At 45.1% G+C, this 16047-nt stretch overlaps 1 protein-coding gene across 10 annotated transcripts in view; it reads left to right on the top strand.

Annotated features, from left to right (window-relative positions):
- Positions 1–15454, top strand: part of NEO1 (neogenin 1) — a 529567-nt gene extending 514113 nt beyond the window's left edge. For 8 of the 10 annotated variants that reach the window (XM_084641041.1, XM_084641039.1, XM_084641038.1 and 5 more), the window contains 4 exons: positions 8464–8622; positions 11386–11643; positions 13027–13163; positions 14675–15454. In XM_084641041.1, the coding sequence (XP_084497167.1) occupies positions 8464–8622; positions 11386–11643; positions 13027–13163; positions 14675–14758 (638 nt within the window). In that variant the 3' untranslated portion in view covers positions 14759–15454. The remainder of the gene's footprint in view (positions 1–8463; positions 8623–11385; positions 11644–13026; positions 13164–14674) is intronic. The other 2 variants (XM_084641034.1, XM_084641042.1) reach the window with 1 other exon arrangement.
- Positions 15455–16047: the final 593 nt, after the last annotated feature.

The following is a 16047-nucleotide window of genomic DNA, read 5'->3' as shown; positions in this document are numbered from 1 at the left end:
TCTAGTTGTACCAACTTGGCAAAGACATGTGTGGTATCCTTACCTGATTCGCCTCATTTCTTGTCCACCATTGAGACTTCCAACCGTTTTGATTCCAGTCAGACTTTTCATCTCAACTTGAGAATGCTTCAGCTCAGAGCTTGGCTCCCTGATGGTTCTTGGGGCTGGAGATTTCAGCAGAAGTACAACAGGTATTGTTAAAGAGCAGGAAGATATCTACCTGAAACACTTAACATTGAAAATGGAAGAGATTCCACCACTGGTGTGCCCAGGGGCAGTTTTGCTCTCTGCTGTTCTCAGTTACCTGTCGGAATTAAAAAAGATAAGTGTTTCTCTGAGTTCCATCAAGTTTCACTTGGTGGCTATCACAGCCTTTCATTCACTGGTAGAGGGATTCTTACTGTTCGCCTACCCCACAACGGCAAGATTCATCAAGGGATTGATTAATCTCTTCCTGCAAATTAAAGGGCCCACCCTTAAACTTGGTTCTTAATTCCCTTATGATACCTCCCTTTGAGACACTGTGTGTCCTCTATTTTAGCTATCAATGAAAGAGGCTTTTTGGTGGCCATCACTTCTGCCAGGAGAGTTGGAAAAATGGGAACTTCAATGGCAGATGCTCCTTTTACATTTTTCTTCAAGGATAAAATTTGAATTGCAGCCACATCCTAAGTTTCTTCCTAAAGTATCTCCTGAATTTCATATTAACCAGGTTATTTATCTTCCAGTTTTTATCCCAGAGCCACGCCAGACCAGAGAGGAAACTATCCTCCATACCTTGGATGTTAAAAGGGTGTTTGACTTTTATCTGGACAGACCTCAACTGTTTAGAAAGTCACCCAGACTGTTTATTTTGTGGACAGATCCAAAGGATCCACAGTTTTCACCCAAAAACTGTCGAGATGAATCTCAGGGTATATTATCTCTTGTTATGAGGCTGCCAGCATTCAGTATCCTTCTTGAGTTCTACCCCATTCAATAAAGTCCTAGTCTACCTCTATGGGAATATTGAAAGATGTTACAGTTGTTGAAATCTGTAGAGCTGCAAGCTGTATCTCAGTACATATTTTCTCTAAACATTATGCCTTGGTTCATGCCTCCAGTTCAGAGGTTTTGGTTGGCATTGCAATTATATCTTCAGTGTTAGATCCAGCTCTGAAGCTCCTTCCTCCTTCTGATGATATTGCTTGGGAATCACCTGAAGTGGAGCACCCATAGGGGCACTACTAGAAGAAGAAGAGGTTACTCACTTTGTGCAGTAACTGGAGTTCTTTGAGATGCGTGTCCCTATGTGTGCTCCACTGTCCGCCCTCTGCTTCAGAGTCTTGTCTTGCAGGACTTCACCATAGAGAAGGAACCAAGGGTCATTCACCCATACAGTTCTGTATATCCTCAACACAGGGCATGAGGCTATCTGGAGTATGTGTGCAGGCCAGATGAGCACTGCTACCGAAAAACCCTGATCAAAGGCACATGGGCCGTGTGTACACCTTAAGTGGAGCTCCAGAAGGGGGACACATCTCAAAGAACTCCATCACTGCTCAAGAGAAGGTCAAGGCTAGGCATAGGAGGGGAATTCCAGATGAAGGCTGGCATGCATTGACAGAACTGTGTGGTAAAGGAACACAGCGCTTGCCTGACCTAAGCTCAGACTTCCTTGAGCAATCAGTTTACATACACCTCAGCAGGAGTACTGTGTCCAATATTGGTTGCCAATATATAGAAGGAATGTAGAGAATCTGGAAAGGATCCAGAGGAGAGTGACAAAGATGATCAAAGGGATGGGGAACGCAAGCCATATGAGCAAAGGCCAAAGAAACTGAGTATGTTTAGTTTGGAAACGAGGAGGTTAATGGGGGGACAATATAGTGGTCTTCAAATACTTGAAAGGCTGCCATTAAGAAGGTGGAGAAAAGTTGGTTTCTCTTGCCACAGAGGGCAGGACAGGAGGCAATGGGTTCAAACTACAGCATAGCAGATTTAGATTTAATCTTAGGAAAAAATTCCTAACTGTAAGCACAGTAGGACAATGGAACAGATGCCTCGGGAGATCGTGGAAGCGCCTTCACTGGAGGGTTTCAAAAGGAGGCTGGGTTGCCATCTGTCCTGGATGGTTCAGGCACAACAAATCCTGCATCTTGGCAGAGGGTTAGACTAGATGTTCCTTGCGGTCCCTTCTAGCCCTGTGCTTCTTTAATTCTATGGTCTACATATCCAAGTAATCGCACCCATACTTGAGTATTTTTGAGAGAGGTTGTTGTGGCCAGTTCTTTACATCTCAACTTTCAACCTTCTGGTGCTTTGTTTAATTACATAAAAATACATAATTTTGAACTCTCACATTCCCTGGCCCCCACTTTCTTTTTCCAACTAGTCTGATGACATCAATAGCTCTGTTTCGGAATTTCTTAGCTTGCTCTTTCTTTCTATGCTCAAAGGTTTTTACAAGATTATAATTCTTAGAATGACAAATTGGGTTGTTGGTTTCTTTTTAACTACTCAGTGCAATGTTCCTTGATTTCTTCCTGTTTTACATACATTAGGGAAAGAGTGAAGAAAGACCGTCAAGATTTTATACTAATCATCTGTGCTCTGAGTAGTTACTTAAAAATTGTGTAAGCTGTTAAATATAGATGCCTTATGAGGAACCTATAGTCATTTGAGTCTGATTCTGAAAGCTCTCCTCCATCCCGTGTAGGAAGGGTGTCAGGTGCAGTAAGGATGACGAAGGATTTAGATTTATATGATTTTTTGATGAATTCAGATGCCAAAAACCTATTCCCCCATTCCCTTGCACTCTTTTGATATTGAAAGCAGTCTTTTCCAAAACAAAATGCATTCCTTTAGTATGGAACAAGAGTAGCCTATAGATAAAGGCATGTAGGATCCAATTCTACAGTATGCTGAGCATCTTCTGCCTGGTGCTAAGTGCCCTCCACTCTCATTGAATTCAGTGCATGTAGAGGGTGCTCAGCAGTGTGCATGATCAGGCCCGTAACATGGTATAGGTAATTAACTGTTACCTAAATTAGCTGTTACCACTCAAGAAAGAGATCTTGGAGTCATTGAGGCTAGTTCTCTGAAAACATCCACTCAGTGTGCAGCGGCAGTCAGAAAAGCGAACAGAATGTTGAGAATCATTAAGAAAGGGATAGATAATAGTACAGAAAATATCATATTTCCTCTATATAAATCCATGGTATGCCCCCATCTTGAATATTGCGTGCAGGTGTGGTTGCCCCATCTCAAAAAAGCTATATTGGAATTGGAAAAGGTTCAGAAAAGGGCAACAAAAATTATTAGGGTTATGGAATGGCTTCCATATAAGGAGAGATTAATAAGACTGGGACTTTTCAGCTTGGAAAAGAGTCGACTAAGGGGGGATATGATAGAGATCTATAAAATCATGACTGGTGTGGAGAAAGTAAATAAGGAAGTGTTATTTACTGCTTCTCATAACATAAGAACTAGGGGTCACCAAATGAAATTAATAGGCAGCAGTTTTAAAACAAACAAAAGGAAGTATTTCTTCACACAACGCACAGTCAACCTGTGGAACTCTTTACCAGAGGATGTTGTAAAGGCCAAGACTATAACAGTGTTCAAAAAAGAACTAAATAAATTAATGGAGGATAGGTCCATCAATGGCTATTAGCCAGGATGGTCAGGGATGGTGTTCCTAGCCTCTGTTTGCCAGAGGTTGGGAATGGGCAACAGGGCATGGATCACTTGTTCGTTCCCTCTGGGCACCTGACAGTTGGCCACTGTCAGAAGACAGGATACTGGGCTAGATGGACCTTCGGTCTCACCCAGTATGGCCGTTCTTATGTTCTTAATGGAAGGATTTGGTCTCCTACTGTAGCAGTAAGTATTCTAGGGAGTTGGCAGTATCCAGTTCACGATGCTGACAGAAATAAATGTGTGTGGCATTATTTTTGCAAGGAACATTGAATCTTTTGCGAGATCAAACTTACTGTTCACTTGACTGGCATACGTTGTGTTCTTTTTAATGAGAGACCTCATTGCCCAGAAATGTGAGCTATGAGCAGCATGTGTCTGTGATGAAGTAAGAATCTACCACTAATACAGCTGTCTGGGTGGCAGGTTAACATGATGTACTGAATGTCAAGGAGATATGTGATCTCATCTGGTTCCTCAAGAGCATCTTGAAGATTTTCCTTATGACTTTTCTTTTGGCTTAGATGTCTGTTTTATTAAACAACAGTTACAAGAGCCTCCAGCAACCAGGATCTGAGTTTGTAGACAATTAAAAATTTAATTAGGGTAAGACTCAAACATGTTTGTGTTCAGATACTCTCTCTGGTGAGACTGACACTGCAGCGATATCAGCTGCATTGGCTGCAGATAGCATTCTGACCCGGAGCTTCAAGCTTCCCCCAGAGAGTGCAGAAGAAATGGTTTATCTTTTGGTATTTCATTGAAAGAATCCATCCTTGTATTTTCAAAAAGGACACCCTGTCCACACTGAGAAGAAACCGCAACTAAAATGCATCCTCACAGTGCAGGCAGCTTCTCTCAGGAAAGCATCTCAAAGCCTGTATGGCAAGAGCCTTGCTCTTCTTAGAGCAGAGGTCTTCCATTTGTGGGGGGCGTGCCCCGAGGGCACAGAGTAACATTTGGGGGGGGGCACGGCTGGGGCCTATACCAGCCCCCACAGGGGGCAGGGAGGGAGCCACTGCCCAACTCTGCTCCTGTCCCTGGCACTGGCTGATGGCCCCACACCCAAGGATCTGCTCCTGGCTGTGGCTACCAGCTCCGCACCCAGGGTCCCAGCTGTCCACCCCACACCCAGGGCTCTGTGCCTGGCCGCATCTGCAGGCCTTCACCCCTGGCCAAGGGGCTGCTCCCACCCCCAGCTGTGGCCCCAGCCTCAGCCGCCTTACCCCTATCTGTGTCCCATCCTCCCAGAGCCACGGCCCTGCTCCCAGGTCTGTGGGGAGGGGGGAACGGACAGGGATAAGAGTGGGGTGCGAGGTAAGACGTTTGGGGACCACTGTCTTAGACGGCCTCTGTACATTCCCATTTCTGGGATGGTGCCTGTAAGAGGGTGGCTCCACCTGGAGCACACACTTTTGGTAGGCCCCAGCATGATAGGCGCATCTGCCTCAGTTTCCCCTTTCAGAATTACCAGTAACTCCACTTCAGGCCCTCTCACTTAAATAACAACACTCCTGGGGGCCGGTTTGCTATAAATACATTGTGCAAAGGTCCAACCACATAGTTCAGTGTATCACCCCAGTGCAAGTAGTCATTAAAACCCCAAGATGCTCTCCCCCATCCCATGCACTGGGACCTTCAGTCACATCCAGACTCTTTGTGAGTCCTCTTCTATCCCGCTAACAGGACAGCCACCCCAACCCTTCCAGCTGGAGTGCAACCCTGCTCTTCTCAGAGCATCCCTCACTGTTCCTCTGTGTCCACCTCTCAGGCATGCAGGTAGCAGCAAGAAAGCTTCTCTGCTGCTCACCCCTTCTGCTCTCTGTGGCCCTCTGCTTCAGCTCTCCAGCATAGAGCCAGCAGGCACCTCCCTCTGCTGCTCCCTGGCCTTCAGCCTCTTTGGCCCTAGCTCTCTGGCTTGGGGTGCCAACCAGCAAACCTCTCTTGCTGCTCTCATATCTTCAGTCTTCTGCCAGGAACCTCCTACAGTTACCTGGCTCTGGCAGCTCTCGCCGCCCTCTTTTCTAACTGACTCAGTCTGTGTTCTAAGGCAACCTTCACTTGCTGGGTCTCTCTTCCCTCTCGGTCCCAGATGCCCTCTTTTAAGCCCAGTATAAGTGGGCTCAGGAGACACAGGTGCACTGGCCCTGTGTCCTCTTAGAGGGTTATTGTCACCCTGTGACCACGACCGGTGCTTTGGCTCCTGGAACCCTCTTGAAAGCCCAAAGACACTGGATAAGCACCCCATTGATTCATCAAACATCAGATGCCAGAGATGATATAACTGTCTGAGTTCCTTCTACCACCACACTGAGTGCTGAGCATCACTTGGAGTGTCTTGGTCTGTGCCTGCAGGTCTCTTCCTTGGGCTCTTTTTCGGTTAATTTTTAAATACAGTTAAATAGAGATCAGTCAGTAATTAGGGTAATTGGATGGCATTACTTGAGCTGGGGGAAATCTAGAGTAAAAAGTCTGGTTCTAGAAGCTGCTGTCTGTTTGGTTTAGTGAAAGGTGGGGAAGGGGGGATTGCCTAAGCTGATGGAACCTGGCACCATCTCAAGGGGCTTTGAAGGTGTTTTTTCACAGGAACCACTTTCATCAACTCGGATAATAGAGAACAGCTGAGGGGCTACTGCCCAGGCTCTAGCCTTCTCCCAGCATTGTCGCTCACAAAACCAGTCTCATCAAAGTTGTTGGCAGCTGCAGTTGTATTAGCAGCCTCAGGCATGTCCGAAGGCAGCTGTTCTTAGCTCCTCTGGTGCTGGCTACTGCAAAACAAAAATTTTAAAGGGTCCTACAGAACCATTGTTATCAGTTTGTGCCCCTTTTTCCTGTCCTTCTGGAGACTGTTTATCTAATTTCTAAGACTGTAGTTTTGAGTCTTCAAAATTAGCCCCTGCACCATGATCTTTGTTAGCTGCTTGTTCATTTAAGGTGTTGGTTTTAACTCACAAACCTGCAGATGGTTTAGGGTCTGGGAATCTGACAAATCTGCATTCAAACTGGAGTCCAATTCATTTAAACATGTGATGGGCATTAGCAGGGTGTTCTCTGGGATTGTCCCTCAACATGGAACTCATTCTTGGTTACCAGTTCCAATTGGTTAACTCTCCAGAAACACTGCAAATCCATTTTTCCCCTCAGACATTTGGGAAGGGAGTGCAATGGAAAGTGTAGGACTTTTGATGTTAATTGACAGCTGTTTATTTATGTGCCCCATCTGTTATCTTATAATGCATCATTTTTGAGATGTGTATTTGTAATCATTGTGAAAGCGCCCAGAGTTGTCGATGGGAGTTTTTTTTCTACAAGTTGAAATAGCTACAATTTATAGTGATAGTTTGTGCTTCCCAATTTGATGACATGATAGATGCCCCATGGTTTTTGTGACTGCTATAATCTCAGCCAGGTAAGATCTCCCTTTTACTGCAGATCTCTGAATACATTGCCTCCACAAATTCACACCCTCCCCACCTCAGAGACTGTTATCCAAACAGGTGAATAGGAATGGAGGGAGCAGGGGTTTCATTCTTTTTAACCAAACTTTGTGTACAAACTTGCATGCAGTGAGGCAGGAGGCCCTAGCTGTACCAACTACTTTAAAACTACTACTTTACTCCCAACTACTTTGGGGGTGGGGATAGCTCAGTGGTTTGAGCATTGGCCTGCTAAACCCAGGGTTGTGAGTTCAATCCTTGAGGGGGCCATTTGGGATCCTGGGGCAAAAATTGGGGCTTGGTCCTGCTTTGAGCAGGGGGTTGGACTAGATGACCTCCTGAGGTCCCTTCCAACCCTGATATTCTATGATTCTATGAAAAGATTCTGGATTCACATGGTGTGTGACTTCTAACAGGGGAGTTTTAGAGGCAATAGGTCTGGGCAACTTCATGTTTGGGTAAGTAACCGACTGCAGTTTTCTTATTCTTTAACTATGGGGCTAGCAATGAGGCCTAACCTTCAGCATATCCCTCCAACTTTCTTTTGGGCCATTTCTTGAGTAATCTAGTGTTTGAGTTTAGCATAAGAACCAAATTCTGTGTAAGACAGCCCTCCAAATTCTGGAATGTAGTGTGAACTTGCAGTTGTAGAAACCCTTGCTTTGCTGTTAATGTCACTGCCACAAGTTGAGGAGAATGTAAGATATACAAATGCTGCTCTCTTGAGAAATTCAAGTATTCATACCTCTCAGGCAGAAAGAAAAGTGTGGAGAGAAAAAAAGGCCTCCAATTTGAATGTATTGGATGAGAATTCTGCTGATTCTGAGCAGAAGGCATGAATAAATCTTTTGCATCTCATCCTGTGCGTCTCACCATCTGTCTAGCATTATTTAATTAACCAAAGATACTGTAATACTTGTTCATGCTTGTTGGAAAATTAAATTCTCTCAGACTGAAATGGTTTTCACAGTTTGAGTTCACATTTCCATTCCCCTTATTAGGTGTGAAGTTTACATCCTAGAGTCATACAGGAAAGCTCTAAAAGGAGCTGATCCTCATGTTCTCAAGAGGCCTCTCGGTGAAAGCAGGTGACCAGGTGGTGTGTTCTTTCAGCATAAGAAAAATGATGAGAAGACTGATGTCGGGAGGGTGTTTTTTTTTTATAGTAGGGGGTAGAGCGGGAATTTGATGTTAAAATAAGTCCACTTGATTCCTTTCTGAATCTGATGAATGGCTGGCTACCTTGTACTGTGCCGTTGAGGGAGAAGGGAGGGGTGCAGTGCATTTCTGTATGTGTGCGTGCTTGTCAGTATGTTAAGCGTTTTTTCTGTCTTGTGTCCATTCACAGCTGTGATTAGCGCTCATCCCATCCATTCACTCGATAACCCTCACCATCATTTCCACTCCGGCAGCCTCGCTTCTCCAACTCGCAGCTATCACCATCATCAGGTCAACCCTTGGCCGATTGGCACGTCCATGTCCAATTCAGACAGGGCCAATTCCACAGGTGAGAGATGAATGACCAGGTAGCATTCATTTGAAAGGGAACTATTCACAAAATGTGGAAAGCAAAGTTCCAAGGAAAACCCTCAAGTCATCTTTAGTAGTTTACTCTGATCAGTCCCCATTGCTCTTATGGTCTCCTTAGAAGTGAGAAAATAGCATACCCTGTGCCTACTGATATTTTTTCCTTTCCATATGTCAAAACAAGGAGACTCATTGTCTGACTGAAACTAAAATGAACATGTTTGGGTTTTTTGCTTGGCAGCTGCAGCTTAACTTGCACCACACCTCATCACAGTGAGCAGTGTGCTTTGTATAACCAATTCAGCACTGAGAGCCCATCTCTGGGAATAGTGTTTGCTAGTTCATTCCTACTGAAGACCCAGAAATGGAACAGAAGAGTTATCAGCTTTATTTTTATTTCCCAGTAATGCAGTGATGAGTTAAGAATGAACAAAATCCCCTTTGTACTTATGAAGATTTTGCCCCAATTATCTGAATTTTGCTTGGGTCAAATGTTGAGCCTGAGATATCGGATAGTGTCCTTTTTTAGCACCTATAGAATCTAAAACCCTGTTTACATTTAATTTGTGCACACTTAGAGAACATTAATAACTTCCCTGATTGGTTGTGTTAAAACAACAACAACAAAATCTTGATCTTTCCTACATAATGTTTTTAAGCTTCAGGCACAGTGGTGTGTAAGTACAAGTCTTGCAGTATTCCTATTAAAGCAGCCAGTGCTATGAGAAATATCTAGGCAACATTGCTGTGTATGCTGTAGGAATCACAAATAGTTAAACTTCTTAGGATACAATGAATGCAATGCCTCCAGTCCAGGGGTGGGCAAACATTTTGGCCCGAGGGCCACACTGGGGTTGAAAAACTGTATGGAAGGCTGGGTAGGGAAGGCTGTGTCTCCACAAACAGCCTGGCCCCCGCCCCCTATCTGCCCCCCTCAGATCTCCCAACCCATCCAAACCCCCTGCTCCTTGTCTCCTGACCGCCCCCTCCCGGGACCCCCTGCCCCAACTGTGCCCCCCCCAGGACCCCACCCCCTATCCAACCCCCCCCATCCCCTGACTTCTCCGATCCCTATCCACATCCCTGCCCCCTGACAGCCCCCCCAACCCATCTAACCCCCCTACTCCTTGTCCCCTAACTGCCCCCCCAGGACTCCAACCCCCCCTCCTCCCTGTCTCCTGATAGCCCCCCCCCCCCTCCCCCGAGCCTCTGCCCCATCCAACCACCCCCTGCCTATCCTCCACCCTGGGACCTCCTGCCCCTTATCCAACCCCTCCCGCCCCCTTACCATGCTACTCAGAGCGGCAAGACAGGCTTACTGGAAAACCTGGCAGGTAGGCGGGCGCAAGCTGCACTGCGCCCATGGCTGAGGGGAAGAGGGGACAGCGGGGGAGGGGCCGGGGCTAATCTCCCTGGTGGGGAGCTCAGGGGCTGTGCAGGACGGTCCCGCAGGCTGGATGTAGCCCACGAGCTGTAGTTTGCCCACCTCTACTTTAGTCTGTTGTTAGATTCTGAATCCTAATAAGGTATCATAGGCAACAATGATGCTTGTACGGTTGTTTTCTGAGACTTGGAATGTCTCAGTTCATAGACAAAGCTTCAAATACCTCATGAAGTTGCTAATATGCAGATGAAGGATTGTGTTGTAGTAGAAGGTATTGCTTGTTTGTTTTTTGTACTATTCAGATGATTATGGAAGTAGCAGCTCTTGCAGCCAAGATATTTTCTTGTGCACAGAGTAGGTCAGATAGAGATACCATAAAAATACAAGATTCCCTTTCATTGCCCTGCCTTCATGATCCTGCAGAAGATTTTGGTTTCATCTATGTATCGCAATGATTGGTGATACATAAACAGGTAGATATTTGTAGTAGTTATAAAGTTGTGGAGTGTTCTAGTCTCAAATTAGAATTAAGATGTGCATCACATGCTGTTTATTTCTTAAACAAAAGCTGATGATGATACAGAATTTCATGGTGACTTTATGATGCACCATATTGATTGCTTAGGTATTGGGCTGATCATGCTTTCCCTTTGGAGCTGTGTACTAAAATGAACTCTTCTTTAATAGTCGACTGACCACAACTTGGCATATTATATCTTGATTGCTACATCCTATTTAGGCACAGTAACCTAGAAAAAAAGACAGAGAAGAATTGAAGTGCACATAGGTAACATTAGGATGAGTGTGGAGAAGAAGTCATTTGTGGTTATGCAATGTGGAAATGTGAATGGGATACACATTTTTAGATATTAAGGTTTGAGACATACTGTTGTTAGACCAGTATCATAGACCAAATCTATATATGAATTAGCGGTGATTTTGTTTTTCCCCTTGTGTTTCTTATTTGCCTGAAAATAAGCTGCAGAAACCTTGTAGGACAGCAAAACATCTGGTCAGCTGTGACCTCCTTTTGTGCCGAAGCTTGCATTGTCATGGGATGGCTGGTTTTTTTGATTTGGGGTTTGTTTGTTTTTTTGTCTTGTGAAATTTTTATGGACTTACTTCTTAAAACAGGGCAGTTACATAGTATTGGATGTTAAGTGCTCAGGGGATTGTTGATGCGTGAATCAGTTCCCTAGCTTTAACCAAGATCTTCAGGAAAAGCGCTTGGTAGAGACTCCTGCTTTGGTCCCATGTGGCTATTGGGACACTGCAAAAGGAAATATTTAATAGCCTAGCTGAAAAGAGGGAAAACTTCCATGGAAGAAAATAAGACCCATTTTTACTTTCCCATTGTAGAATCTGTTCGAAATACACCAAGCACAGACACCATGCCGGCTTCCTCATCTCAGACATGTTGTGCTGACCATCAAGATCCAGAAAGTGCCACAGCATCTTATCTGGCCAATGCGCAGGAGGAGGATTCAGGTCAAAGTCTCCCTACTGCCCACGTTCGTCCCTCTCACCCTCTGAAGAGCTTTGCAGTGCCAGCAGTTCCACCCACAGGTTCCACATATGACCCTGCATTGCCAAGCACACCATTATTGACGCAGCAAGGTGAGCAGGGTGGGGTGGAAGGATAAATGACATGGTATAGCTCTGAGAATCACAGTGCATATCCTGCACATGGAGGAGGATAGAGTGACAAATAGTGGAGTTGTCAGCGGAGATAGATGAGGGAGGGAGAGGAAAATGAGGAGTTGCTTTTGTGTTAAGGAAAAGTTAGCACATGTGACTCCATTTTGGTTTGGGGCCCACCATTGTCTAAAAGCAAGCACATCATGCGCCAGGAGGAGTCATTTGGGAAAGATTACACCTGACAGCCAAAGAGAGGTGGTAAGATTTCAGACTGGGCTGAATTTCATACATGAAGTTTATTGCTGTCCTTGAAAACTAAATCTTCAAGTATTTGGACAATCCAAAGGGATGTTCAACTCCAGCGTTCGTTAATTTGAAGCATTAGTTCTAACCCACTGGAAAAGAAGTTTTATTCTGATAGAACCCTTTTGATCTGGCCAATTCAAGAGCATTCTCTGCACTGTGGCAATGCTTCTGACATTCCCATAACCACTTTCTCCGTCTGGACAGGGAAATTATGGCTAAGAGTCTAAGTTCCCTGTAAATTGCGCGACCACGCAGTAGCCTATTTAGCGCCACACAGGCGCTCGGAGAATCCCCACCTAGCCCGGCCCCCAACCTGCCATCAGAGGGGTGTCCCTCCCCTGGCCCCAACTCAGCCTGCGGCCCGGACCTTCCACAGCTGGGGCGGCGTGACCAGATTGGCTGGGGCAGTGCAGCCCGGGCCAGCCCCAGAGCAGCCTGGACCCAGGCGTGGCCAGGGCAGCCCTCCCCCGGCCTGGACTTGCTGTGATTGGGGGAGGGGCACCTATCCTGCAGCCCCAGCCCCAGAGGCAGATAGAGGCACCTCTCCACCCCAGCCCAGATGCTGCTGTGGGGAGAGAGCGCTGAGGGGAGTCTTTTCTCTCCCTGCCGTAGCCCCAGAGCACCCTCCTGCACCCCAAACCCCTCACCCCCAGCCCCACCCCGGAGCCCGCACCCCCAGCCGGAGCTCTCACCCCCTGCACTCAACCCTCTGCCCCAGCCCTGAGCCCCTCATCCCTGGCCCAACCCCAGAGCCCACAACCCCAGCCGCCCTCACACACTGAACCCTCTGCCCCAGCCCTGAGCCCCTCATCCTTGGCCCAACCCCAGAGCCCACACCCCTGTACCCCAACCCTCTGCACCAGCCCTGAGCCCCCTCCCACACTCCAAACCTCTTGGCCCCACCCCCACCACATGCATTTTGTTATGTGCACCAATATGAAGGTGATGTGTCACATATCACCTCCATATTGGTGCACATAACAAAATTCATTCCACAGATGGGTGGGAAAAATTAGAGGGAACACAGCTAAGAGTATGTAACATTTTTGTTTTAAGCTTCTAACCATCCAGTTCACTCGGTGAAGACTGCGTCGATCGGGACTTTAGGGAGAACTCGACCGCCTATGCCAGTGGTAGTGCCCAGCGCCCCTGATGTGCAGGAGACCACCAGGATGCTTGAGGACTCAGAAAGTGTAAGTGTATTTACAGCTTTCTTGGCAGCACTTACCACAGCATGACAAACTTCCCTGGATGCCCGCAGAGAGCATTATAGTAATGCTAACCATAAGGGAGACGATTTCAAAGGCATAAAGGACAGTTAGGCACCCAGGTCAGGCACTCCAGGTGTAAGAACTTATATAGACTAGACTAGAACACCCATCGACAGTCAGTGGGAGTTGGGCTCTGAACTGTCTTTTATGCCTTTGAAAGTCTCACCCAGAGCTAACTCCTTTTATATTTTGTGGTGAAGTTAAGGACTTAGTACTTAAGTTTAAGGCCTAATAGTTAGAGCCAAGCTTATGGTAATGCTCTGTCAGTATACTTCTGCCTCGATGTGCACTACTCCCTTTGTTCCACTCCAGGAGCCTTCCTGAGCAGGGATTGACAATTTTACCAAGTTCAGCAGAACCTCAAGTTAACAAACCTCTCAGTTACGTGAACGTGCAATAACGTTGTTCCCTTCCAGCACAGTTAGCTGAGGACGAGGAGCTGTCCAAGCCTCTGGCTTTCCCCTAACCTGTCTTGATGAAAAGAGGAGCAGGGTAAAGAGGAGCTATGTTAGACTTCTGCACTGGACTGTATGTGCCAAAGAATTACTGACTAGAGTGGGAAGCCCCAGCAAGCATTGTTTGCTTTCCTGGAAAGCCACTGCTGCTTCACATGCTATGACCTTGCCCAAGTTGGCATTTGATTTCCCTACAGTTGTTGTGAAAGAAGGCTGTGCCTGGATTTAACTGTTACTAGAAATCCCATGCAGCACAATCGTGTTACATCCCCAGGATGAAGAGTGGGGGTGACAAAAGGGGATAGTTGAGGATTAAAGTCAAAACACTTAAACCTGTGACCCTAAATCCTTATTTAGGCTCCTGAATGAGTGGCTTGATTTTCAAAGATGTTGAGCAACCCTTGCTCTCACTGAAGGCTGTGGGAGCTACAAACCGCTCAGCATCTTTTTTTTTTTTTTTTTTTTTTTTTTAGTAAGTAAGCAGTCTAACTAGGCAGCCAGCTTTGAAAATGACAGCTAAAAATCCTTTGTAACTGATGCTACCACAGCACTGCTTCAAATCATTGTCTTTGATGTACTTAGTGTTGTGGGTGCAGAAAATGTTTAATTTGAAATTTCTGTTTTTCTTCTCTTTTTCCACTTTCTCTGTGTTTTTTCTCTATCACACTCTATTTGTCAATAATTCACCCTTTTTGGTTTGATTTCTGTATGTTTTGTTGTGGTTTTGTTTGCATGCCCAATTCTGGTGCACCCTTTGCCCATCAGTTTCTTACTCCTTTCATCACTTTTGCAAAATTTCAGAATTTGAAAAATTGTTGGTGGTTTCAATTTGTGCAGTCACATAACCATCAAAACTTGGCTTTGCTAAACATGATTTATAGTCCTATTGTATACCAGAGTCATTGATCATGCTTCCTCCCACTCTTCCTTAAAGAGCACAGCTCATCTTGTCCAGTAACCCTCTTAAATCTCCTGCAGAACTATGAACCGGATGAGCTGACCAAAGAGATGGCCCACCTGGAAGGACTAATGAAGGACCTTAATGCCATCACTACAGCATGAACACCTTCACCAGGACATGACTCCAAATCCAGTTTTACAAGTCTTGGAACTCAGCCTTGGAACACAAGGAATTGTACAGAGAAAGAGAGGGACAGCACATGAGAGCAGATGTAGAAAGCAAACAAACCAACTGGTGCATTAATGCTAATGCTGGTTAAAAAGGATGACTTTTCTCCTCCTCGTCCTGAAACAAAGTCATTGCCAAGTTGAAGTCTTGTTTGCCTGCTGAAACCATGCAGGATGGGACACATCAGGTGAAATCTAGTGTCCAGGCAAGAAGAAAAAAAAAAATCAAATGGACTTTACATTCTTTTTCTGGTCAGGTTTTGTCTCAGTGGTGTGATTGCCCTGCCTTTTCAGTGTTGGACATTCGCATTTATGTACAATTTTATTTGTGTGTTTTTATTTTATTTTATCTTTTTTTATAAAAAGGAAAAAAATTGTGTAATCTGAAAAAAAAAAGAAAAGCATTGTTGTTTTCCACAGTCTAGGCTGACGTTTGACTGCTTGTTCTATTGTGTATGGAAATTCATTGCCAGTGTGGGGTATTCTGTTTTGTTTTTGTTTTTATTCTGCATATAATTACATCCCCTTCCAGCAGTTAATCCATGGCCACTTGGGATGCTGCATTGCTATTTGTAAGCTCTTTTATTATTTTTATATTATAATTATTAAAAGCCTGACTTTCTCCTCTCATCACTGTGAGATTACAAATCTGTTTGAATTGAAATGTAACATTGAAAGACCTGTTTGTCGCTTTTTGTGCAGTTTCAATACTTTGATGGGGGAAAAGTAAATGGGGAAGGGGGAGGGGAGCCAGGGGCTAATGGGAGGTTTCCTTATTGTTGTTTTCCAGTCTTCATATGTTCACTAAAAGACTGAAGAAAATGAAAGCATCTTCTGTTATGTCCTTTCTTATAACTTAATTATATCTCTGCTTATTAAATTGCAGTGGGAGTGTCATTTAGAACCATTTTTTAAAAGTTCCTCTTATACAGTAGGATTCATATGTACAGATGACATCACAGTTTATTTTGGCAACAGTGCTTGGATTTATTGTTAGCTATAATTTTAAAGATCCTACAGATCTTAAAACGTTTAAGCGCAAATTGAGCATTATTTCAGCTCTTAGAACATACAGCAGTCAGCAGTGCACAGTTTGCACAACGCTTCTCCGCTGCTATGGTACTTAAATCTAGGGTTTAAGTGCTGGCATATCCTGAAGCAGAGAAAGGTGGAGCTCTTATAATCCAGTAGGATAGCAGGCCTTTGGAAACAATCAAACCCCA

The sequence above is a fragment of the Lepidochelys olivacea genome (assembly GCF_965140295.1).
Source record: "Lepidochelys olivacea isolate rLepOli2 genome assembly, chromosome: 10".
In the NCBI taxonomy this organism is placed as follows: Eukaryota; Metazoa; Chordata; order Testudines; family Cheloniidae; genus Lepidochelys; species Lepidochelys olivacea.
The sequence above is the reverse complement of the archived record's forward strand: the minus strand, read 5'-3'. Positions and strand labels throughout refer to the sequence as shown.